General features: G+C 35.6%; 1 protein-coding gene across 1 annotated transcript; it reads left to right on the plus strand.

Annotated features, from left to right (window-relative positions):
* The first annotated feature begins 694 nt into the window (after positions 1-694).
* On the plus strand, positions 695-27,092 carry Zc3h15 (zinc finger CCCH-type containing 15). The gene is made up of 10 exons (XM_005324398.3): positions 695-931; positions 9,707-9,808; positions 18,744-18,855; positions 19,322-19,474; positions 20,042-20,133; positions 21,625-21,807; positions 23,133-23,279; positions 23,436-23,537; positions 24,365-24,488; positions 26,290-27,092. The coding sequence occupies exons 1-10, from the start codon at positions 857-859 to the stop codon at positions 26,478-26,480; spliced, it is 1,281 nt and encodes a 426-aa protein (XP_005324455.1). The 5' UTR covers positions 695-856; the 3' UTR covers positions 26,481-27,092.
* The last annotated feature ends 398 nt before the right edge of the window (positions 27,093-27,490 follow it).

Below are 27,490 nucleotides of genomic sequence, written 5' to 3' on the forward strand. Positions count from 1 at the left end.
GGGAACAGTAACAATTCCTACCTCAGTATAGTTGTAATAATAAGATGAAATAATGTGTGCAATGTACCAAGTAATTTCTGAATTTACCCAGTAAATTTGGCTCTTACTAGGATTTTTTTTTTTAACTTTCACATTATAAAGGAGTTTTAGGAATCGCTTAGGCATTTTCCTAGAGTCTGAAAATAACTAAATTACGGTACTTCAAAGGAGTCCAAGTGCCCCATTCACTGGGGCACCATCCCTGGCATTCTTCAAATGACAGAAGAGTTTTTCCATTTCTTCATAATTCTTCTCTGGAATCTGAAGGCGCCCCTATCCTGAAGCTGTCCAGCCCTATCCCCGCCAAAGTACAAGAAGGTAACTGGGTAAACTTGCGCACCCAGCAGCCCCGAATTGCTGCGGGCACTCGGTGATGGCTCAGGATGGGGACAGTGCACACCCAAAGCGAGGATGAATAAGAATCGTCAACGTTAGAGAAAGACGGCGCCGAGGGAGCACTGATACGCAGGAACCCAGCCCTCTAGCTCATCTTCATCCTCCCGCAGCCACAACCTAGAGAAGGGCCAGTGTCACGTGTGACGCATAAACATTTTCCCACGTCCCGCCTTGCCCGCTCCAGGCCACAGGCGGCAAAAGCGCACGCGCCGCTTCGCTTCCGGGCGCAGCTCCTCGCTACCCACAATGCTCCGCGACACCGACCTGTCGCAAAGGCCGCGTTTCGGCGGCGAATGAGCTACTCGCTTTCCGTGCGCTGCGGCAGCGAAGGCGGCCGCGTCTTCCTCCTTCTGCCGTGGTGCCAGATCTCCTGAGGGTATCCATCCCCACTTAAGTCTGGCCAGTTACACCTGTCTCCGCAATGCCCCCCAAGAAACAGGCTCAGGCCGGGGGCAGCAAAAAGGCGGAGCAGAAAAAGAAGGAGAAGATTATCGAGGTGAGTAGCCACCCCCTCCCCCCACTCACGCCGCGAGCCCTTCGGGAAGCAGGCTCACCGCTTCCCGGGGCTCCTGCTCGCGTCTTGTGGGGCCACGTGTCCCTGCCTTCTGCTCCAGGGCTCACTGCCCCTTCTCAAGCCGCTCGTGACGCTCGCTGCCTCTCATTGCTATAGTGACGCTTCTGGCGCCCCCACACCTAGGCTTTGCTTCTCTGCACACACGTCCTCCCTCCTTCATCCACCGGGTGTGAAGTGACCCATGGGTTTTGTCCTTTGCTAGTCTCAGAATCGGGGACGTTTCTAGAGTTGAGTTTAAAGACGTACGCCGAACAGACTCCGGTCAGTCTTTCTGGAAGGCCAACTCACGACAGGCCTTTGTGTTCTTATTTCTTTACCTACCACCGAAGGGCTGTGCGTTTGATTATTTTCGAGCCAGCAAATTACAACTTGGTGTCTGTTTTGATCCACCTGTGAACTTTCCCAGAAGAATGCAGGTTTCTTTTAGATCACAGCCCAGCATCTCACACATCGCACTTGATATATACAATTTGAATTAAATAGAAAAACTCATTATGTCATTAGGTGTATTAAACACCATGCCCCAACTTATATGTATATGTATGCGTGTATACGATGTATATATGTTTAGTGCATTGAGCCTGTAGCCCTTTAGTGGCCGAAAAACGGTATTGACGTTCTTAAGTGTTGTACACCTGTTTTCCAACGACAGTACCAGTTTCCTTAAGATAATGATCAGTAGTTAGCATTCCATAAACATATTATATAACCCCAATGAGGTATTTCTTTCTTAATATTCGGTTATCTTGGCCTTGAAAGCAGTCAGACTCCTTGTGGTTTTGTTGTACAAATATAATCAGAACTTGGTCAATTTTCATGTAATTTTTAGTCTGCTGATTAAAGTGAAATGCTTGTGAAGAATTACAATAACCTTGGCTAAGTTTCTCCCATGGAATAGAACCTGTACTCTTTAAAATTGTCAGGAAGTGGTATAGCACTTAGGTAAATCTCTGGGGACCATAATTTAATAATACTCAGTGCTTTGTAAACAAGGACATTTGTTACATGTAGGTTTTCTTTGCTGAGATGAAGTTAATGAGTTAACTAGTAAACCATTGATTCAAAGTAAAACTCCCATATGATAATAAATGTTATGTGAAAATTTAAGGTACACTTCATACATTATAGAGTTTTAAGTACATACATATTTACTGTTTATATTTTTAACATTACATACATAAATGTTGTATTTTTAATTGGTAAAATATTTTTAAGGAATTGTGCATGGAAGTTATTGAGAGGATACCATCAACTCTAAGATTGATAAACAGTATGTTATGGCTCCATTCATCTTGTAACAAGGTGGCTTGATTTTGATTTGTTTTGGTGCTGGGAATTGAACCCAGGAACTTGAGCCTGTCACAGAGCTCTAACTCCAGCCAAAATGTTTATTTTTAAGGTTTCATTAGTGAAGATATCACCAAAGAAAAATGCAAAAAGGCAACTATATCTACTGACCAAAAAAATCCTAATAGTTTGGTTTGGTTTTATGTGTAACTATCCTAAAGCCCTAGCATGTCTCCATGACTGTAAGTGCATATGTAGAGATAGAGCAAGCTAGCTCTCAGTTCCCCATCAGTTTCATCTAGAATGCTACATTATTAGTTTTTGTATGGATTTGTAAAATTTCAGCTGGAAAGTATTTTTATTACCGAACCATATAAATTAAGGTAAGATACACTTGTTTGTTTTCTGCACATACTGTTTAATTTTTAAATAGTTGCTAACATCTAAAACTTGAAAGATTTCATAAACATACACACACACAGCTATAAAATTCTAATTAGGATCCCATTCTTGTACATGACGTGGAATGGTGGTATATTTATATATGAACATAGGAAAGTTATGTCCGGTTTATACTACTATGACCTGAAATTCTAAATCAAATGAATAATTAAGTAGAACGTGATTTTCAGCAGTTTGGGGGGGGGGGAGTCTGAGATTTGAACCCAGTCTTACCCATGCTAAGCTTGCAGTCTACAACTGAGCTAACAACACCCGCTGCTCCTTTAGAGGTGCTTTTGAATAGACTTTAAATGGTTGTTTTACCTACCTATCCCCTCTTCTGTATTAATATTGGTACAACTGCCAACAGTGTAGCTGCTTACTGGAGAAAAGCAACAACATGCAACTTTCGAAAACTAAGTAAAGGAAGTAAAAAGATGCATGAAAAGTAGAGAGTTTTTTTTTTTCTATTTTTTGTATGTTTTATGGTACTGGGGATTGAACCTAAGAATTTGTGCATACTAGGCACGTGCTTTATCACTAAGTCATATTATAGCCTGAGAAGTAGCATAATTTAGTGAAAGGAGCACTAACTTTGGAGTCCTATAGACCTGGGTTTTGTGTCTTGTATTTCAAATTCCTAGCTCTGTAATTTTGGACAAGTTACATACATGACCTATCCAAACTACTATTCTCCAAGCTAAATTAGATGATAAACAAATAGTTAGTTGACCATGTGATTTTTTTCAACAGTTTTGTGGGAAAGGGGAGGGGGGCTGCGGCTCAGAGCGTACTACATGAAAAGTATCCACCTTAAAGCATGTGTATTCTATATATGACAGGTCTTATTAATACTATATTACAAATAAGAGCTAGTTAGGGAAATTATTGCAGACTGACTTGCACGGTCTATAGGATTCTTATTTCTTGCCCACTGGAAATATTTTTTTTATATTGACTAATTTTTTTTTCTTTCTCTCTTGTAAACTACTCAAAATTTATGAATTCGTTATGTGAATACTTATTTTCTTTCTGAAATCAGTATACCAAAGAGGCTTATAGTTCTATTAGCCATTCACACATTGGTCCCAAATGGTATATACCATGTGTTTTCTTTCAGCTAAAATGTAATAATAAATTAAATTCAGCTTTGAACAATAGCAAGATTGATTCTGGAAAGAGCGTTTAAGGCAAGTGAATAAAGAATGTTCATGTAAGAGCCAGTGCATACCTGTAGTCCCAGTGAATCGCAGGTTTAAGGCTGGCAATTTAGCAAGACCGTGTCTCAGAATTTAAAAGATTAGACCAGGGCCAGTGGTACACAACTGTAATTCCAGCAGCTTGGAGGTTGAAGCAGGAGGATCACAAGTTTAAAACCAGCCTCAGCAACTTAGCAAGGCATAAACAACTTAGCAAGATCCTGTCTCTAAATAAAATATAAAAAGGGCTGGGGATGTGGCTCAGTGGTTTTAGTGCCTTGGGTTCAATCCCCAGTACCATAAAATAAAATTTGAAAAATTAAAAGGGCTGAGGATATAGCTCAGCAGTAAAGCCTCTCTAAGTTCAGTTCCCCAGCACCAAAGGAAAAAGAGGAAGAGAATGTTTACTTAAGGACGATAGCAGCAAAGAAATAGTGATAGAGACCTATGGAAATGGGATCTATGTGTATGAAGAATGAAGAAAAAGAAATTATTGGTTGTTAATGAAGAACTTTAGCTGAGATTAACTAGTGATTACTTGAAGCTAAATTAATAAATTACAGAATATCCTTTGCATATATGAACAACAAAATTCATTAGATAGTGCCTGGGTAGGGTTGAAGGAATGATTTAAAACTATGCCAGTCTCTGCTTACCTTAGTATTCCAAGCAGTAGAACCTGGTTATTTCGAACAGTATTCACTGTTGACCTACTCTTTCCTTGCTTCCTTTTTTTCAAATTCCACTACTTTTTTTTTTTTTTTTTTTTAAGGAATAGAGGGAATGCTGGCCCTCTTACAGCTTGTTTTCTAAACTTGTTCATACTTGGTTTCCAAGTCATCTACTGAAACAAACATGTACTGTTTCTTCTCTAAAGCCTCACTTTTGAAACCTTACTAATCCAATGAGGGCCACTGTTTCTCAAGTTTCATTTTAACCTGATTTGGGATTCACCATAACCTTCTTTTCCTACCTAGTGTTCCCCCACTCCAAAATCCAGGCTAGTCTTTGGATAAGATTCTGTTCTATGTTCAAGAAAAAAGCTTTATTGAAGTAGTCCAAATTATAAACATCCTATTTTCAAGGAGTTCTGTTGATATTCCAGACCTACAGAGTGCTATATGAAAAACTTGTTGCATATCAACCTGCCCTACAACTTAACCACATTTCTCTTGGAAGTACATAATTTTTTTATGGTGGAAAGAGGAAGGACTTTGCTTAAAGTCAAATATAACTTGGTACTAACATCAAAGGTCACCTCATAGTTAACACTTACAGGTCTAGACACAGTTCTCAGTGTTTTGGAGAAAGGAGAAAGGAAACATATAAGCCACATGTAGCTTGTATATAACTCCTTTAATTCTCTCAGTGAAATAAATATTACTCCCATTTTTATAGTAAAGGAAACAAGCACAAAGGTTAAGTAACCTGCTCGAAGTAACTAAAATGGCAAGAAGCAGAATTAGGATTTAAACCAGGAAATTTGACTTAAGTCCTTATTGACAGTCACTATGCTATACATCTTCTCCTTTGTGAACCTTAACTTTTAAAAGGTTAAAAAAAGATCCACTTTTCTATTAAGAAAACTATGGCAAAGAGGGTAATTGTTGACCCATCTGTATTTGGGATTGGGATTCAGGCAGTCTGATTCCAGAGCTTTTTCTCTTAAATCTTTGCACTGTATTGCCTGGCCATTGTTAGCAGTGTAACTTCAAAAGAATTGTTGAATATTTCTGAGTTTGTGTATTTACAAAAAGAAATAACAGTATATCATTAAGTTAAGAAAATCCAATAAGGTATATATTCAGGAATATATGTTTAGTGTATATTAAATGAATGTTTTCCCTTTCAAAAATAATTTCTGAACTCTAATTAGAGACTTTCAAAATGCAAGTCATTCATTATCTCTTTAGACTGGTTAATTATGTGCTAAAGCAATGTAATTAAACCTGAAAACTTCTTTTTTGGGGGGCATAGAGTTCTGGAACTTATGCACCTCTACCAGAAACTTTTCCATGTATACATTTCTTTGTAGCAGGCCAGGTCCCCTTAGGGACTCTTTTCTTTTCCAAGTTTCATATATCAGTATCTACCTTGCTGCTTGCTGTTGATTATTCATAGCTTGCTTATTCTGTGTAATTGCATGTAGGGCATGGGTTGAAGCCCACCTTTACTGTTCCCTTTCAAAGCATCTATAGATATTGTACTTTGATACTGATCATTTATAGGGGAGGGCAGTACTGGGGATTGAGCTCAGTGGCACTTTACCACTGAGCTACATCCAAAGTGTCGCGCCCCCCCCCCCCCGAAACAGGGTCTTGCAAAAGGCCTTGCTGTGTTGCTGAGACTGGCCTTGAACTAGTGGTCCTCCTGCCTCAAGTCTCCTCAGTTTCAGGGATTACAGGCATGTGCCACTGTGCCTGGCCTGATAATATTTTTCCCTAGAGTTTCCTTTTCCTGTCCTAATAACTTACCTTTATTTAAAGAAAAAGAAAATGGCATCACATTTCATACTTGGTTGCTGAACTGTGATTGTCTTTCTCCATATATCACTATAACCCTTGACCATCTTCAAATTGGATGCAGTGTTAAACTTTCAGTATAAAAACAAGGGATATCATTTGTAAAACACTTGATGCAGAGAATTTTAGCTTGTATCTGCTTCCTTTTTTTCTTACACGTAGGCTATCAAAACTTCATATAGGGCTGAGCATGGTGGCACACGCCTGTAATCCCAGTGGCTTGTGAGACTGAGGAGGGAGGATTGCAAGTTCAAGGCTAGCTTCAGGAACTTATCGAGGCCCTAAGTAACTTAGTGAGACCCTGTCTCTAAATGAAATACAAAAAAGGGCTGGGTAGGTGGCTCAGTGGTTAAGCACCCCCTGAATTCACTCCCCAGTACCAAAAAAAAAAAAAAATTTAGGTAGGATTTTGTAATAGCATGTTGGGATATTAAAATATGAAGCAGGCATTTAGGTAGGGAAAGCAAAGTTTGGGTATATAGTATGAATAAAAAGATAGAAAATGAGAAAGAAAACTACAAATTCCATTTTAAAATTAAGAAACATCTACAATCTTGATTCTCAACATGTGAAAAATGGCAGCGGATGGGTGACTAGGTAACTCATTTAGTAGAGCAGAGCAGTCAAGACTGAGTACTCACCTATAGTGTACCAATGAGAAGCAAGAATTTGCTATGCAAAATTGTAGAAAAACTCTATAGTGGGTGACATTAGGTACTACAAAAGGCAAGAGGCTGAAAATTATATTAAGAGTATTAGACGTACTAAGAGTTCTTATATACTATGCCTCAGCAAGGTGACTCCGTACGACAAACAGATATATACTATGGGGTAATAGAGGTCTAGGGGCCTCTGTGCTCTGGAACTGTAGGCATAGACTAGTTGAAAGGAGGAGTAAAAATGTGGGCCTGGAAAATGGCCGCTAAGGGAACTGTGGAAACTCAAAGAAACATTTTCCTCTACCAGTTCTCTTCTCCAGTCTTGTAGCCACATTAATTTACCTCCAGGCCAGAAGCTCCTTCCAAAACAGAGAATACAAAAAAAAAAAAAAAAACACACACACACAAAAAAGATTTCAGATACCAGTGTTTGATGGTTTCCTGCAATATTGGTCATTAATGTTGGGGTCAAACTGTGCTAGTTTCTTGGGGGTGCTGTAATTAATTACCAAAATCTGGGTGGCTTATTTTCTCACAGAACATTCTGTAAGGAAGAATCCTTTCTTGTCTCTTCCTAGTTTCTGGTGGCATCCAGTAATCTGTCATTTCCTTAGCTTTTAATTGTCACTCTAATCTCTGTTGTGTTCACATTTCCTTCCCCCCCCTCCCTATATCTTATAAAGATACAAGTTATCTGATTAGTTTTCACCCTAATCTAGTATGGCCTTATTTTGACTTATTACATCTGCAAAAACTTGTTTCCAGATTAAGTCATATTTAAGGGTCAGGTGGACATGAATTTTGGAGGAACATTATTTAGCCCACCGCAACCCCCAAAGATGTATACACATATGCACATACTTATGCAATGGCTTCTGGATGTTTTTGTACTGTATACTTACAAGTAGCTAAGGTTTACCATTAGTACCTACCGCATAATAAGCATTCCATAATTGATAGCTACTCTTATCAGTAATAATCCAGATTCAGATAAAGTGTCACTTTATAGTTAGGCAATTTTCATTTTAGCAACAGCTAGGAATGTACACGTTTAAGTAGTTTGATTTCTTTTTTTTTTTTTTTTTTTTTTTTAGAATTTTAATATTTATTTTTTAGTTTTCGGTGGACACAACATCTTTGTTTGTATGTGGTGCTGAGGATTGAACCCGGGCCGCACGCATGCCAGATGAGGGCACTACCGCTTGAGCCACATCCCTAGCCCTTGATTTCTTGATTAAATGTAATTTCTTTTGAGAGGAACTTTATTGCCCCAACAACTAGTTCAGAACTTAATGTGTCTTCTTTTTTTGACAGTATTCCCCAAAATATGATCAGCAATGAATTTTCTTTTAGCACACTCTGATAAAAGAGTACTGTGAGGTAAACTAAGATTTTAAAGTGCTGCATGCTATATTCCCTCTGCTAACACCTCTTGAGATATCATGTGCTTAATAATTAAGACTCTGGGGCTGATAAAGAAAAAAAGAATTATGTCATTTTCAGGAAAAATGGATGGAACTAGAGACCATTATGTTAATTGAAATAAGTCAAACTCAGAAGGTTGGGGTCGTGTGTTTTTCCCTTATGTGGAAGCTAGAGAGAAAAAAGAATAAATGGGGGTAGATCTCTTGAAAATCAGAGGGAAATCAATAGAAAAAAGGGCCCAAACTATGGGACACGGGGAGAGGAGAAAATGTTGGGAGTGATATTGGCCAAATTATGTTTTGTGTATCGTATGCATGTACAGATATGTAAACAAGTCCCATCAGTGCGTACAACTATAATGCACCAATTAAAAAAATAGGGGGAGTTGGGCTGGGGATGTGGCTCAAGCGGTAGTGCGCTCTCCTGGCATGTGCAGGGCACTGAGTTCGATCCTCAGCACCACATAAAGATAAAATAAAGGTGTTGTGTCCACCGAAAACTAAAAAATAAATATTAAAAAATTCTCTCTCTCTCTTAAAAAAAAAAAACAGGAGGGAGAAAGAATCTGGGCCTGGGGCTATAGCTCAGTAGTAGAGCCCTTTCCTAGTACGTCTGAGGTCCTTGATTCAACCCCCAGCACTGCAATAAGAAATACAAAAAGAATTTAAAATCCTGGGGCTGGGGTTTTGGCTCAGCGGTAGAGCACTCGCCTAGCACGTGCAAGGCCCTGGGTTCAATCCTCGGCACCATATAAAAATAAATAAATAAAGATATTGTGTCCAATTACAACTAAAAAGTAAATATTAAAAAAAAAAAGAATAAAGAATCCTATTCATTATCCTAAACATGTTCCTAAACTTGACTGTAGAACTTACCCCAGTATAACAACTCTACACATCCATTAAAACTTAAATTCTGAAATACACTGTGGAATAAAACATCATAGTAGGAAATTTAATGATTGTTGTATGTATTGAATTATAAAGAATCCGGGTGTGATGTTTTGAAGTCATATTTTGCCTTGGCTTGATATTTTAGTGTTTCACTTGTTGGTATGTCACAATTAACAGTATTTTTATCAATAAGTAAATGAATGATTTTTAATAGCAGTGGAGAAATAATAATAGGAATTCCTGAGATAATTCTATGTTTTTTCTCACTTAGGATAAAACTTTTGGTCTGAAGAATAAGAAAGGCGCAAAGCAACAGAAGTTTATCAAGGCTGTCACTCACCAAGTTAAATTTGGTCAGCAAAATCCACGTCAGGTAAATAATTTGAATTTCTTTATTTTCTTAACAGATGTAACGTTATTTAGCATCTGACCCTAATAAAGGTATTTGATGTTAAAATTGTATTTCAAAATGGAATCCTAAATTCTTTTTTCATCTTTCCTTTCTTCCTCGGTCATACCTCTTGGATGTTCCTATAAGCCATTTTTTTTCCATTTTTCAAAACTTTTTTGAAGAAAAAAGCAATGGTGTTAAACCTTTAGAACATAGTCAATATTTTAGGATTCCGCCCTTGAAAAGGTGACATTTGATTTCCAAATACATGCTGGAAGTTTACATGTATCCCACTTGTACTAAGTAAGTAAGAAGCTAAAATCCTAAAATGTTCATCTTCTAACTAGTCTGTGGTCTGCTTTGGATCAGCAATAATTGCCAGAACAGCTACTATGACTTTATTAATTTTTGTCTGTAGCTCTCTTAGTTCTTCTATATGCAGCAATTGCAGAATCTAGGCAGCTTCATTAAAAACTATCTCCTGTGTCAAAGCCAAGAATATTTTTATCTAAAACAACAGGCAAGCCCTCTTTTGTTTGATTTGCTTTAGCAACTGCATCTTGTCTTAGGGACTTTTGAATCAAAATGTGAATTGCCTTAAGCATTACCTGGTAATCATCTGATGTTGAATCTGTAGAATGTTAGCCAAAGCCATCACACCAGCCTTAAAGTCAGGATTATTTACATCTGCAGAACCATTGATCAATTTGGATGTAAATAACCTCCAAGCCATTTTAATATAGCTCTAACTTATTCTAATAATGGCTGTAATATACCCATACTATTCTACAGTATGGGTATATTATATCTGTTTCACTATTTTTAAGTGATCATTTTGTTTCTAGCTAACTAGAAACAAAATGACACTAAGAACACTTCTACAAGAAGGATACTTTTACATATGTCCTTATCTGAACACATGTCCTTACATGAGTTTGTGTTCTTTTGTTTCTGTGGCATAGTCTACTAAAAGACTTTATGTTTCTAGATCAAGAGAATAGATTTCAAATTTTAATAAATTTGCCTAATCACATTTCATAGAGACTATATAATACATTTTCATTTGCAGTGTATAAATAATGGGTACTAAAGTTCTTTTAATGTTTTCCAATATAAAATGTAAGAAGTGATAATCTCACATCATTTACCTCACTACTGGAAATTATCTTCATAAGCTTATTGGTTATTAGGGTATGCACATTTTTGACTTTCCTATTGAAATTCTTTATTTTGTTGTTTTTCTTTTTTGGTTGTTTTATGTTAATTTGTGAGGGATATCCTTTGTCAATATTGCAGATAATTTGTGATGTTTCAGTTCTATTTTGTTGTACAACAGTTTTATTTTTATATTGTATATGTCTGGTTTTTTAAAAATATGGTTGAAATTTATCACTTTCTTCTGGATTATACATGCTTTTTCTAATTTTTTTCCTATGTTATTTTCAGTCAACAATTTGTCAAAGAAATATATTTTATATTTTCTTGAATTTGTTTTCTTTAATAGCCAGCATAATTCATCCTACTGAATTAAAATAGTAAAGTTTCAGATATATTAGGATGTGTTTCTGTATTCTCTTTTGTGTTCTAATTGTCTGCACTTAAATCAGTATCATGCTGATTTTTTTTTTATTAGTGTACTTATAATATACAGTTAACTTGTAAGGCAGTTCATTCCCCAGAATTCTGCTTTTTCTTTTTGTCTTTTGTTATTGTCATTGTCATTGTTCTTGTTTATTTATTCCTCTCTATAAATTTCAAAATTATATTATTCGTTGAAAACTCATTAAAAACATGAGCCTTTCTCTGAGTTGCTTAGGGCTGCCTCAGCTTCCTGAGCCACTGGGATTACAGGCATTTGCCACTGTGCCCAGCAGATTTAGCCCTTTTGCTTCAGGTTCTTAGATCTTTCATTCCTTGAGATTTATAAACAGGAGTCTTTATTCCTTAAAGATTTTTCTTTTTATTTGTTCTAATTAGTTATACATTACAGTAGAATGCATTTTGACACGTTGTACACAAATGAAGCACAACTTCTTCCTCTGGCTGTACATGTGCAGAGTCACACCAGTAGTGTAATCATACATGTATTTAGGGTAATAATGTCTGTCTCATTCCTCTGTCCTTTACATCTGCACACCCTCTCCCCTCTCCTCCCCTCCCCTCACTCACCAATGCACAATCCAGAGTTCCTTCATTCTTCGGTACCCCCTGTCCTATTATGGATGTGCATCCACATAACAGAGAAAACATTTGGCCTTTGGTTTTTTGGGTTTGGCTTATTTTGCTTAGCATGATATATTCTCCAGCTCCATTCATTTACTGGCAAATGCCATCATTTCATTCTTTAAGGCTGAATAATATTCCATTGTGCATATATATACTACATTTTCTTTATCCATTCATCTGTTGAAGGTTGCCTAGGTTGGTTTCATAGTTTAGCTATTGTGTGTTAAGCTGTCGTAAATATTGATGTGACTTCGTCATTGTAGTGTTAAGTCCTTTGGGTATAAGCCAAGGAGTGGGATAACTGGGTCAAATGGTGGTTCCATTCCAAGTTTTCTGAGGAATCTCCACACTCTTTTTCATAGTGATTGCACCAATTTGCAGTCCCACCAGCAAAGTTAAAGTGTACCTTTTTTCCCACATCCTCACTAACACTTATTGCTTCTAATCTTGATAATTGCCATTCTGATTGGAGTAAAATGAAATCTTAGTGTAGTTTTGATTTTCATTTCTCTAATTGCTAGAGATGTTGAACACTTTTTCATGTTTGCTGATCAATTATATTTCTTCTTCTGTTCAGTTCCTTAGCCCATTTATTGTGTTATTTGGTTTTTTGGTCTTAAGTTTTTTGAGTTCTTTATATATCCTGAAGACTAGTGCTGTTTTTGAGGTGTGTGTGGTAAAGATTTTTTCCCATTCTATAGACTCTCTCTCACATTATTGTTTTCCTTTGCTTAGTTTCATTCCATCCCATTGATTCTTGATTTTACTTCTTGTACTTTAGGAGTCTTATTAAGGAAGTCAGGTCCTAAGCCAACCAATATGATGAAGATTTGGGCCTAGTTTTTTTCTTCTATTAGGCTCAGGGTCTCTGTTCTAGTGCCTGAATCCTTGATCCACTTTGAGTTGAGTTTTGTGCAGGGTGCGAGATAGAAGTTTAATTTCATTTTGCTACATATGGATTTCAGTTTTTCCGAACACCATTTGTTGAATAGGCTATCTTTTCTCCAGTGTATGTTTTTGGTGCCTTTGTTGATTTTCTTTTTATTTAATGTCCCTATCTCCTTTTCCTTAACTTCTGGAAGTACTTTCTTTTTAAATGTGGGAAAGAAGAGATTTCTCATGTTTACAGATTTTTTTTCATATGAGAGAGTATCAGAATAAATATTTGTGAGATGTTAACCTCTGTCTGAAACCAGATTCTCTCAGTCCTGCTGTCTGCAAATCAATGCCTCAACCCTTTCCTTTCACCTTTCTTTCAGCTTGATTCTAGAGTCAAAATCTATTGCTCTTCCCAGCAGCTAACTTAACCTGATTTAATAAAAATGTACAATCAGCCCTCCATATACAGAGGTTTATATTGTCAGATTCAACCAACTACAGGTCATAAATGTTTAAAACAATTGTTATATTGTTGCTGTCATATAGTGCCTAATTAGGACTAAGAGGCTCTGTATTGAACAAGACAGACTTTTTGCTCAAGGAACTAGAAAACACAACACAGATTTGGTATCCTGGGCAGGGGACCTGGAATCAATACCCACAGATACTAAGGGACAACCTTATGGTAAATCTTGGAGTTGAGTACATATTCATACATATATACAATAACAGAACATAGGTTTGAATCCTTTCTTGTTTTTTTCTTTACCCTTTTTTTATTGGTGCCTTATAGTTGCACATGATAGGATTTGTTACATGTTTATATATACATATACTATAACAATATAATTTGGCCAATATCACTTCTCAGCACTTCCCTCCTCCTATCCCGTAATCTCTTTCCTATACTGATCTCCCTTTGATTTTTATGAGACTCCCACCTTTCTTTTCCTTTTCCACTCTAGTTTCCACATATGAGAGAAACCATAAAACCCTTGACCTTCTGATTTCATCTTACTTTATTTTGCTTAACATAATGGCCTCTAGTTCTATCCATTTTCCTGCAAATAACATAATTTATTTATATATTCTTTATGGCTAAATAAAACTCCATTGTGTAGATATACCAGGTTGTCTCTGTCCACTTACTCATTGATAGACATCTAAGCTGGTTCCATAGTGTGGCTATTATGAGTTGTGTTGCTGTAAACATGGCTATGCATGTATCACTATAGTATAATGACTTTAATTCTTTTTTTTTCCTGTGGTGCTGGGGATCAAATCCAGGGTTTGTGCATTTGAGGCAAGCATTGTACCAACTGAGCTATATACCCAGCCCAGATGATGACTTAATTCTTTAGGATAAATACTGAGTAGTAGTATCACTAGGTCATATGATGGTTTCATGCCTAGTTTTTTGAGTAACCTCTATACTGATTTCCATAGTGCTTGTACTAATTTACAATCCTACCAACAGTGTAGTAGTCTCGCCCACGTCCCACGTAGGCTGTGGAAATGGGGTTCCCCTCAGTGGAATGGATTGGCTGAGAAATAAAAGCTGAGAAAAAATAGAAGGGCGAAAAATAACCACAGAACACAGAAAGTAGTTTCAAAAGCAGGGGCAAGATGGGAAAGCCAATCAGCAGATCAAGCTTCTATACTCTGGTAAATTGGAGCCTGTGCCTGCTTTATTTATATCTGGAAATATCAAAGGCCTTCCGAAAAAGGTTAAATGTGGGCTGTTCAGTTCCCAACAGGTATGCCCAACTCCAGAGCTATTAAGAGTATCTTCCTAGCAGAGCGGAGATAAAGGTCACATGCGTTAGGCAATCTGTTGCCATGAGATTTCACAGTGCCAAACCTAAATCTCCCTGGCTACCATACCAGGAGAAGACCTTCATGTAATTCACAGATGGCTTCCTGCATAGTAGTGTTTCTTTTTCACCATATCCTCTCCAGCATTTATTATTCGTATTCTTGATGACTGCCATTCTAACTGTTGTGAGATGAAATCTGTGTAGTTTTGATTGGTATTTCACTAGTTGCTAGTGATGTTGAATATCTTTTTCATAGTTATCTTTTGAGAAATGTCTGTTTAATCCATAATGTTAAGTTAATATATTTTATTAATATTAATTTACCCATTTACTAATTGGATTGTTTGTTGACTTTGGGGTATAGTTTATTGAATTCTTTATACAGTGTAGATATTAACTTTCTATCAGAAGAGTAGCTAGCAAAGATTTTCTTCTATAGTTTCTATCTTTACATTCTTTTTTTCTTTGTTCTGCAGAGACATTTTAACTTGGTTTCATACCGTTTGTCAACTCTTGACATTATTTCCTGAGTTTCGGGGGTCCTATTGAAAAATTCATTGTCTGCGGCTATATGCTGGGGTATTGACACTACATTATCTTCTGGGAGTTGTGCAGTTTTTGATCAAACTTCTAGGTCTTTGATCCATGATTTTTGTGCAGGGTAAGAGTTAAGAGTCTAATTTCATTCTTCTACATATAAATAGTTTCCCCAGCACCACTTGTTAAAAAGGCTGTCTTTTCTTCATTTATGCTTTTGGCACTTTTGTTAAGAGTCAGATGACAGTAGATGGATGTATGGTTTTGTATCTGTCTTCTGTTCTGTACCTTTGGTCTATATGTCTGCTTTTATGCTAGCACTATGCAGTTTTTGTTGAATCCTATTTTGTTAAATGATCTTAAATTATTTAGTGACACTAGTCGTTATTCTTTCAGTGGAAGGTAAGTTATTCCTTCTAGAATTCCATTCATGGTTAAATGAGAAGAAATTTCATTTTTCAGTTCTGTTCTTTCTCCCTTGACTTTTCTTTTCTTATGGTGTTTTTGAATGGTAATTTCAGATTTCGTAGACCTGTGCAAAGTCACAAAATGTATGGTAGTATTTAGGTGTGATTATACATTCAGTATTATAACTTTGATATAGTCTTAGGTAACAGGACCATCTGGGAAGATGGAGTATCTGACCATCATTAATAACTTAGAAAATGAGCAGTAGTCCTGGACATTAGGTGCACTGCTGTAAGCCCTGTACCACAGAGGATGACCCTACTCAGTGTCTGCCCCAGACATTTCTCTTCCTATGGATAAGGAGTCTGAGATAATGTGTCTACCCAGATTTTGAAGCACAGCTTCCCCACAAAACTGAGCCTACTTCCAGGACCTTTAAAGGCTCCTTCCCCATAAACATGTCCTTTTAGAGTTTGCTGTGCTGGCAGTATGCCTGGGGTAGCCAAAAGGAGGATGTGTCCTAGGCTCACATCTCTGAATCCTCTACATCTCTCCAGCACTTTTCACCTCTCTTCACTCCCAAGGAAGGATGAAACTGGATGGGAAAAGGAGGAGGAGTCAGGGGCTAACTCTACAATACTGCTGTGTGGTGAAACTCTCCCACATAGAGCCTGAGCATTTTAATTTGAGCCTCTTCTTGTAGTCATAAGACAAGTAGGAGTATAAACCATATTTTATAATATTGACTTGATTTCTAACTTTAAGTATTTTAAGTGATTTATGAGTCTCCATTGTATTCTTATTCTGATCCTCACAAATGTTTGAGGTGAGCCTATTGAGCAAAGAATACTTTTCATTAAAGGGAAGGGAGAGGGGATGGGATTAGGAAAAACAGTAGAATGAATCAGACATAACTTTTTTTTCATACAAATACATGACCAGTGTAACTCCACATCATGTATAGCCACAAGAATAGAAAGTTATACTCCATGTATCTATAATATCTCAAAAACACTCTACTGACATGAATATTTAAAAAGAACAAATTTAAAAATTTAAAAAGAAGAAGTAAGTGAAGTGGCCAGGCACAGGGTCACATATCTATAATCCCAGCAACTCAGAAAACTGAGGCAGGAGGATCACATGGTCAAGGCCAGTGTTAACAACCTTTGTAAGGCTTTAAGCCACTTAGCAAGACCCTGTTTCAAATAAAAAGGACAGAATGTAGCTCAGTGGTAAAGCCCCTCTGGCTTCAATCCACAGTACCAAAAAAATGAAGTACAAAGTGACTTAAATTTTTTCTTTTTAATTGGTCGAAGTCAGAATTTAGGAAGTCTTTGACCTAATTATAGCATTTGCCATTACTTTCCTAAAATTCCTCTTTTTGACCCCTTTTGTTTTGGTTTTTACTAATTTGTTTGGTGTTTCTTGTTCTCTTTCATGGGCTACATAGGGTCTGTTGACTGATTAAGAACAGGTATTCCTTGAGAAAGCATCCTCTGCTCACTTTTTTATGCTGTCCTGAGTAATCTCATACACTAAAATTTTAATCAACTATGATCTATAACCTGTTATTTTAAAATTCTTTATCTCAAATCAAACCCTGTTTAGTTTCAGTAGAATCATTATCAATGTCTGATGAAGCTCCCTTCTAAATAACTCCACCCAGATGCTCTGTAAGCATTTCCTAGTGAGTATGCCCCAAACTGAGCTCATCTCCACCTCCTATCCTAAAACCTGTTTCTCCTGTATGCCCTGTCTTAACACCACTAATTAAACATGATAATCCTAGACTCCTTCTACTTTACACTTCATATTCAGTCACTTAGTCCTATCAGTTCTGCTTCCTAAGTAGCTCTTTGTTTCTTTTTTCCATCCTAACTGCTAATGACTATTTTAACTCTTGTGTTTTCTTACCTACAGCAATTGCAGTAGGCTCTTTGCCTTCTTCAACCTTGAATTTCTAGTCTGTCTTCCACCAAGCTACCATACTCACCTTTTGAAAATAAAACATGCTCTTGGGGCTGGTGTTGTAGCTCAGTGGTAGAGCGCTTGCCTAGCATGAGGCACTGGGTTCGATCCTCAGCACCATATATAAACAAAATAAGGTCTGCTGACAACTAAAAATAAATATATATTTATATAAAATCAACAACAACATGCTCTTGTCACTTACTTATTTTAAACCAACTAAGTTGTACCCTGTCACCTGCTGGTAAAGTCCAAATTTCTCACTGTTGTTTCTCATACCTTGTTCCTCTAGTCCCTGTATCTTCATTGGCTGGCACTTTCTGCATTCCTTTCTTGCTCATCAGAAGAGCTCATCTATAAGGTTATCAACTGTAATTTTTGTAGGTATATAGATATTTTTTGTTCCCAGAGCACCATGTGTATTATATTATAGTTGTTGGCATGTCTGTCTTTCCCTTAGATTCTGAGCTTCTTTAAATAAGCATCTTTTGTCTTTTCAACTTTATATTCCTTGTCATCTAACATAGGACCTGATATATAAATGTTTGGATGAATCCTCTATAATCAATTAGGTAGGTAAATCATGTGCCTAGAACTATGTTTTGTTGTTGTTGTTTTAATTTCCTGCTATGACCTAGTCTAGTTTTTTTTTTTTTTCACAGCGACACTGTAATGTTTTGGGTGGAACAATTGTGCGTGGGACTGTACATTTCAGAAGGTTTGCATTGCTCATCTTCAAAATGTACTCATACTTCTTTGGGTTGTTTTCATAGAAAAAATATCTCAGTGGAAACCATTTACTAAAAATGTTAGGCATTGTTGTAAATGCTTAATGTTTGTTGCCCTAAGCTTTTGAATATGCTTTTAATTAGACATAGTACCATTTTTAGACCAAAAAATTCATTACAAGGTTTAGTAATTCTTTTTAATAGTTTAACCACAATATTCAATATATACCGAAAGACCATTCTATAGATACAGATGTATGCAAATGTCTTTGTTATGTTATTGACTACTGTGTGGTGAAAACAGTTTTGTAAATAATCAAATTTACATTTTTAAACCTGGGAATATTTTAGGTAGCACAAAGTGAAGCTGAGAAGAAATTGAAGAAAGATGACAAAAAGAAAGAATTGCAGGAGCTGAATGAACTTTTCAAACCTGTAGTTGCTGCTCAAAAAATAAGCAAAGGTAAAACTTATATATTGGAGGTTTTATTTTTATGAAGTGTAATTGATGTTTACAACTCTGGATTTGTTTTGCTGTTCATTAGCTATGTCATTATACAACTATAACTCCGTTTGTTAGTACCACACATCAGAAAAATTAAGAATTTAAACAGTCCTTTTGTTGATTTATAACATTTAATCTTTGGTAGTAGTCAAGGCAAAGTATAAAGCATAAGTCATACGTTTTTGGCAGCACTCATGTTTGTTTCTCAAGTCCTGCCTCATTGACTCCAGCTAGGCAAATGACATTTATGTAATAACATATGTTTAGTTCCCACCCCTGCACCTCTTTTAGTAAGAATAAAACAGAGAAATAGATACAAAATGCTACAGAAAGAACTGTAAGGAAATATTTTCCTAATCAAATACAATCTGTACTTTATTATCCAGCAGATTGTAATGCAAATTTCACATGCCATTTGATACAGGTGCAGATCCCAAATCTGTGGTGTGTGCATTCTTCAAGCAAGGACAATGTACTAAAGGAGATAAATGTAAGTTCTCTCATGACTTGACTTTGGAGAGAAAATGTGAGAAACGAAGTGTTTACATTGATGCAAGAGATGAAGAACTTGAAAAAGGTATTTTTTTTAATATTCTCTTAAAAATAAATACCTATTCCTTTTGGTTTGTTGTTAAGATATTTAGTAACTTAAATGTAACAATCTTCATCATATTGTTTGTAAAGAATAATTAATTATGTTTGCTATTTTTTGCAAAATCTGATTTTACTTCCTTATTCCTTTGATAAAATAAATGAAGGTGTGGGCTGGGGTTGTGTTGTGGCTCAGTGGTAGAGGACTCACCTAGCATGTGTGAAGCACTGGGTTTGATTCTCAGCAATATGTGTGTGTGTGTGTGGTGTCCATCTACAACTAAAAATAAATAAATAAATGGAGATGTTTAAAAGCCAGGAATTTTATTTTGAATTTGTCACTCTTCTACAGTACTACCTTCTCATTTGCCTCAGCTACTTAGGAAGCATTGGTGAATTTCTAATAATGTTGTTTTATGCCTACCCTTGATGTTTTAAAGAAAAATATGTTAGGATATGAGTCTTACAATGCAATATATTCCCTCTCTATTTGAGGAGGTATATGTTAGTAGGAACAGTAGATACAAATATTTAATCTTCATATTTCTTTTAGATACTATGGATAATTGGGATGAAAAAAAGCTGGAAGAAGTAGTGAACAAGAAGCACGGTGAGGCGGAAAAGAAAAAACCAAAAACTCAAATAGTATGTCCTTTTCTTGAATTGAGTTGCTGTGGTAATTATTATTAGGGAGAATTATGTGTCAAGGTATCATTACAATTTTTTGTTGGATTATTAGAAAATTTTATTTTGTCAATATAAGTTACATCAAATTTTATTTTTAGAATTTACAAGTTATGTTTTACAAAATTCGATTCTTATTTGGAAAGTAAAAAACCATGCCACTAAAGTCCTCTAAATGCTATTTTCTAGGGTGATCTTACTTTCTCAAATATTGATGAATATAATCATATATTCAGATAAGAATTGTTTTTTTGAAGTCTGGCACAGTGGCGCATGCCTATAATCCCAGCAATTTGGGAGGCTGAGGCAGGAGGATTTCATATTCAAGACAAACCTCAACAACTTAGCAAGAAGCTCAGCTATTTAGGGAAACCCTGTCTCAAAATAAAAAGGACTAGGGATGTAGCTTAGCTCAGTGATAAAGCACAGCTGAGTTCACGCCCCATCCCCCCCCCCCAATTATTGTCTTATATTTGTGTATACTGAATGGTGGGAAACCTGTTAAACTAACCCACTTTAATAATAATTTGTTTGGTTTTAATAATGAGGAAAAAAATTTTTTAATTGCCAGGTTAAATATGAGTTTTTGGTATGTAGTAGATCTATGATACTAAGAATTGTACCTTTAAAAATTGGTGAAATTATTTCACAGACTGCATTCATGTCCACATATTTAGTACTACTAAAGTGAAAAATCTTGCTACGCTAAAAAAATTTTTAAATACTACCTTCAATTACAACTGTTTCTTTGGAAAAGAACATCACTTGTTAATTTTCATTATTTGCAAAGGTTGTTACCTGAGGCTTCAGTATAATTGCATCTTGTATCCATTCACGTTTTGAAGGGTGGCTATCCTTTGTGTTCTTATTGAGCCTTGTTCTCTTGTGATTCACAATATGAAATAGTTATGTAATTCATATAATGTTTCTGTCATTACTGTATAACTCTAGTGTTTAGGAAAGATAACATCAAAACATAATTATGATATTTTCATGACCACTTATATATGCTAATTTGAAACAAAAGTCTTTTTTGGTACTGGGTATTGAACCCAGGGTCACTTAACTACTAAGCCAAATTCCCAGATTTTTTTTACATTTTATTCTCTCACTAAGTTGCTTAGGTCCTCGATAAGTTGCTGAGTCTGGCTTTGAATTCTCAGTTCTCCTGCCTCAGCCTTCCAAGCCACTGAAATTACAGGTGTATGCCACCATACCCAACAACAACAAGTTCTTTTGTATAATTAGAAAGAACATTGCCTAAAATATGTGCTTTATATGAATTTTCTCTGTAGGGAATTTGTCATTGTATCAAATATTTTAAGATAAATTTTTAGGCATAGTTCTGCATGTACGTAGTTAGTCCTAAAATGTCAATGGAATGTACTTAAGCATTTACCATGGAAATGGACTACATCAAGCCACTACTTCTAAACAATATTGTCTCTATAGGTGTGCAAGCATTTCCTTGAAGCTATTGAAAATAACAAGTATGGCTGGTTTTGGGTGTGCCCTGGAGGGGGTGATAATTGCATGTATCGTCATGCACTACCTCCTGGATTTGTGTTGAAAAAGGATAAAAAGAAAGAAGAGAAAGAAGATGAAATATCATTAGAAGATCTAATCGAAAGAGAGGTAACTAGTGTCTTTTTCCAACTGTTTAAAACAAACAAAAAAACTAGAGCAGTGTGTATTGTTCTTTCTAATGTTTACCACTTGGGGGCAATAGCATGTTGTTATGACAGGGAAAAAATATTGTGGCCTTTCTCCTAAGTTGCCCTACTTTAATTATTCTTTGTCTAAAATGTAAATCTAGCCATAAACATTAGCCAATCATGTGTAACAGTTTTTTGAGAACCAAAGATGGAGTTATATAAAATGCTTAACCAGATCTCAGATTGATTAAACTTTGTTAGTCCTAAATGCTTTTGTCTGTATCTTTTTTTTCCTACCATTATACTAATTATTAATATATATATGGAAGGATACATTTCACCTCCAGCTTTTCAGTTATATTTTGTATACCATTGCTGGACTTAAAATGCTATCTTATTGGGGGGAACAAGTATGATTAAAAAGGTTCTACAGCAGGGCTGGGGATATAGCTCACTTGGTAGAGTGCTTGTCTCTCATGCATAGGGTCCTGAGTTCAATCCCCAGCTCCACACACACACAAAAAAAAAAGCGGGGGTGGGAGGATCTACTAATACTCCTGGCTCAGCAAAAATAGAATTTTAGTCTGTGAATTAACAGATATGCCTATCAGGAATTACTTGAAATTATTGGAAGTCTTAGATTTAGCATTATATATTTTTAAATATATACATTTTGTCTCATCATGGATAATCTTAAGTCAAATAAATGCTTAATGTTGAGATTATATACCTTGTTCTTAAGTAAACATATTTGATATAGGATTCAACATATTATAATGTAGACTTTAGAATCAAGTGTATTTGGAATTGTTTATATCCTAGTTCCACTACTTGTTAGCTGTTCATCTTTGATAAATTTTCTTTTAAATGCTGCTTATAGGTGATGATCAATGTGTTAGCATATGTGTGTAAAGCTTTTAACATTGAATACCAGGCAGATGTTTAGCAAGTATTATTTCTCTGTATATTTATTACCTGATTATTGCCTCTGAGAAGCAAGTGGTATTTTTTGGTTTAGTTTTGTTTCTCAACAAGTGAAATTTGGATATTGCTATGGTGCTTTTTGGTTTTCATAATTAGTTCATGTTAAAACAATTTTTCTTGACAAGTTTTATTTTTGATATCCAGTGTTGAGAAGAAATCTAGCTCAGAGTAGTATGTTTTAAATATTTGTATATCTGGACACTGATTTTGCTCATTGCCATGTAATATAAAAGGGCATTAGTTTATTCCATATTCAGTGTGTTTAGGATATTCATAAGCAAGAAATTAATTCATTAAAAGAAAACTGCTCTGTCTTTGCAGCGTTCTGCCCTAGGTCCAAATGTTACCAAAATCACTCTAGAGTCTTTTCTTGCATGGAAGAAAAGAAAAAGACAAGAAAAGATTGACAAACTCGAACAAGATATGGAAAGAAGGAAAGCTGACTTCAAAGCAGGGAAAGCTCTCGTGGTATGTCCCAAACTCACACACATTGATCCTTTACTGTTTCTTCGATTTTATAATTCCTGTCATGCAAGATTTTGTCTTTATGGATGTGTCTAAAATCAGTGACCAAGAAATGTTTGAATTTTCTTCTCAGTTGATAACATTTGTGTGTCTCAATAGATCAGTGGCCGGGAAGTGTTTGAATTTCGTCCTGAATTGGTCAATGATGACGATGAGGAAGCAGATGATACCCGTTATACTCAAGGATCAGGTGGTGATGAGGTAAGAGGATGTTTTGCTTTCATCTGCTCATGTTAATTGAAAGAAACAATAGAAAGAATAAAGCAGAATGGTTAAGAGCACCAACAATGAAGCCAGCATGCCTTGGTTTAAATGTTTATTCCATTAATAAACTAATAAATTTGTATTATTTTGTAGTTATTTTATGAATTTAGGACAGTATTTTGTATATAGTTATGTGCTGTAGTATTAGCTATAAGATATGTTTTAGTCTTCCTTTAAAATAAAAAATAAGGCCTTTGTGTTTAATATTTTATGCTTAAAATCATGGGACAGTGTTACTACCTAAAATGTAGAGTAGAGAGCCTGTGACAAAGGCAGCCATTGGGTTGTAGAGAATTTCAGTAATAGCAAACAACTTACTGTTTATTTTTTGTGTAATTTTTATAAAACAGTAGAGAAGACGTAGGGAGATTATTGGAAGAACAGTATACTCTAAAAATGTAATGCCAAAGGAGACTTCAAATTTGACAGTGCTACTCTTTTCCCAGAGAAGTTTGGAAAAAGAAATGAATTTAAATAACAGTTGATCATTTGTTTTCATTTGACATCAGTGATAATTTTATTTCATTAAGATAAATCTTAGAAGTAATAATAATTTGTGGAAACTATTTATTATAATTATTGGTACATCATAATTGTATAAGTTAACGGGTATAATTGTGACATTTTCATACATGTATATAACATGCTTTGATTTTCTCCACTCTCCTTTCCCACCCATGTACCTTCCCCTTCCCTAGTAGGACGCCTTCTGTGTGAAAATTATTCTTATTTGTACCAACTTTCTTTTCTATGTGTTGTTAAAGGTTGATGATTCTGTGAGCGTAAATGACATAGATTTAAGCCTGTACGTCCCAAGAGATGTAGATGAGACAGGTATTACTGTAGCCAGTCTTGAAAGATTCAGCACATATGCTTCAGACAAAGATGGTAAGTATGCTACCTTTTACAGAATACTAAGAACTAGAAAGCTACCTAAAGAGAATTAGACCAGGCTTGGAAAAATTAGATATGTGTAGGTATCAGACTGGTAACTTAAACATGGGTTTGGCCATATATAAAACTATCAGTGAATAGGAGAATTTGTAGAAATTAGTGGTTGGGGGGATATTGATTCAATTAACTGAAACTAGAAGGGGACCAGAAGCAAAGCTGGAGATACAGGTAATAGGTTTAGTGTGGAACCTCATGAATTTAACTTTTTGTTAACACAAATGACATTGTCTGTATTCTGTGACCATTTGCAGAAGAAAACAGTTTGAAAGCCATCTGTATGGGTGTCTGAGTGAATGAGCTCATCTAGGCATAGCACATAGAATGATAACATTCCAGAACACACTGCAAACAGCGTTATTTTAGGATAGACAAAAGAGGAAATACTTTAAAAAGATACTGAGGAGCTCAGAGAAAAATTACAAAATAAGAGTTTCAGAAAAATCAAAGAGGATTATATTTATAAATAAGTTATTAGTTATGGATAGTAAAGGAGTTATAGGAATAAGGTGCCAATTTTTAACATTATGTACCACTCACTTTTGACTTTAAGAAGGAGGTCCTAGGAAGGGCTTTTTAGGGTATAGGAAGCCTAAATGAGAAAAGAGATCTGATAGGGGAGGAGAAATTGTTAAATTAAAGGAGCTTAGTTAAATAGCTATAAAGATAAATAATGATTAAGAATGGAGGAAAAGCTGTCTGCAGTGTATTTGGAAAGAAAGATTGTTATAATTTTTGTCTAATTGTGCCTTGAGAAAGGGATTTTTAGAGAGGAGTAAAGTTTGACATGTTTCATATTAATGAAGCAGAAGCCAAGATAGAAAGGCTAAACCTTTTTAAAAATAATAATAATAATAATAAAAGCACATAGCTTATACTTGAAACACTAGTCTGCCCTCTGGAGATCTAAGAATGCTGTCACTATTGTCTTTCCAATATAAAGACTGATTTGCTCCTTTTAAAAGTGGAACTTGGGTAATATTAGGTAAAAGCAAGAGTAATATTTCAGAGTTTATAATCCCCAAGACTACATCAAAAGTGTTTGAAATAGCTAAAATCTAAATTAGGCCGTTAAAAATTGTCTTTGTGTAAATGTCTTTGAACAAGAGAGACAGCATTTTTGTTTTCTCGTTTACTATAAGGAAAAATAGTTACATAGTACTAAGATCTTTTTTATGGTGCTAGGGATTGAACCCAGGACCCTATATATGCAAGACAAGTGCTCTACCACTGAGCTGCATCCCTATCCATACTAGGCTCTTTTATAACAGTTTGTTACATGATGAAATTTTTCTAGTTTCAGCATTACAACTAGTGTGATTTAACTACTATTTACAAAACCAAAAGCTAGATAGCTGTTTATGTGCATTTTTGATTCCATGCAATTTATTCAAACACATTATGTATAAGTTGACTGTTTTAAAACCTAATAACCTGGTCATGTAGGGAATACAGAGTTGTAGAAGATTCATCTTGCCTTTAAGTATGTAAATCATTAAGGTTTCAGGTTCCTTCAGTAAACACAGTGTTTTACAGTATACATAAAGAATCATTACAAGTAAGCTTAGAAAAAGAAAAATCAGTTCTAGCTGCAGTGATCCCCAGGAACAGCTTTCATGGGGCAGAGTGGGGTGGTACAGATAAAGGAAGGAGAAGTATTAGTCTAAGCTGTCAACTGCTAGTGGAGCATAGTGTTTTCTATTTCTATGCCACACTGATTTCAATTTTTTATTTTTAGAAAACAAATTAAGTGAAGCTTCTGGAGGTAGAGCTGAAAATGGTGAAAGAAGTGATTTGGAAGAAGACAACGAAGGGGAGGGACAGGAAAATGGAGCCATCGATGCTGTTCCTGTTGATGAAAATCTTTTTACTGGTGAAGATTTGGATGAACTAGAAGAAGAATTAAACACACTTGATTTAGAAGAATGACACCAAACAAGTCAATGAAAATATTTAAGTCAGCTCAGCATGAGTTGAAATTGACTACATTAATTTTTTCCACCTAGAATCAACAGGATGTTTATTTCCCATGCTGATTCTGGAGGGCTTACTCTCCTCCAAAAAAGGAATAATCTCCCTACGTCTTCTCTTCTGACTTTGACTACATCTCATAGTAAGTTCAGAGTAGTTCATGATAAATTGAAAATATAATGGTCATTACAGAAAATGATTGATTGTCGTAACTGTCCACTCAAGTAGGAAATGTAACTGCTTTTCCAGCTTTTGGTTTTCATTGGGCATGTATTATTACCAGGAACAACATAAATTTAAAATACCCCTTATTTGATGCAGTTTTTAATGAGTGGTTTCCTTTCCTTTGAATTTATGTTTTAAAGACTGCCTAAAACATGAGCACTGTACTTCATAAAGGATACTGCATATGCAGATTCAGTATTGTATCTTTGAACAACTGGATGGACATTTAAAATGGAACTTCTTTAACCTGACAGGATCAGCTACAATGCCCTGTGTTAAACTGTTTCCCTCTTCTTTTTTGCCAATAAAGTTGTAAATAAAGACCATCATACATTAAAATCCAAATATGGTCCTTTTTTTTTAAAGTTTTTATTTGAAAATTTTCTTAACATTTCTAGCTTAAGAATTTAACTGAATATCTGTTATAGTATCACATAAGGCACAGACACTTGATTTTTTTTTTTCTTTTTAAACTTCAGTAGAAGCATGTATAGTATTGATGGTATTAACAATGAGTTTAGCAACTAATTCTTAGCTTCCAGAAGAGCCTGTAGGTAATATTATATAAAAAATAACTTCTGAATTGATAGCTCATTAGCCTAAGTAAATATCACTTTCAAAGACTACATCAGAATTGTTGAGGTCCATGGTGTTAAAATAGTGCATACTTAAGTTTGATAAGTCCATTTGCAAGAATCTAAAGAAATTCACCAGAAATCTTTGGGTTGAGTTTCTCTGTCATT

The sequence above is a fragment of the Ictidomys tridecemlineatus genome, chromosome 7, assembly GCF_052094955.1.
Source record: "Ictidomys tridecemlineatus isolate mIctTri1 chromosome 7, mIctTri1.hap1, whole genome shotgun sequence".
Classification (NCBI taxonomy): domain Eukaryota; kingdom Metazoa; phylum Chordata; class Mammalia; order Rodentia; family Sciuridae; genus Ictidomys; species Ictidomys tridecemlineatus.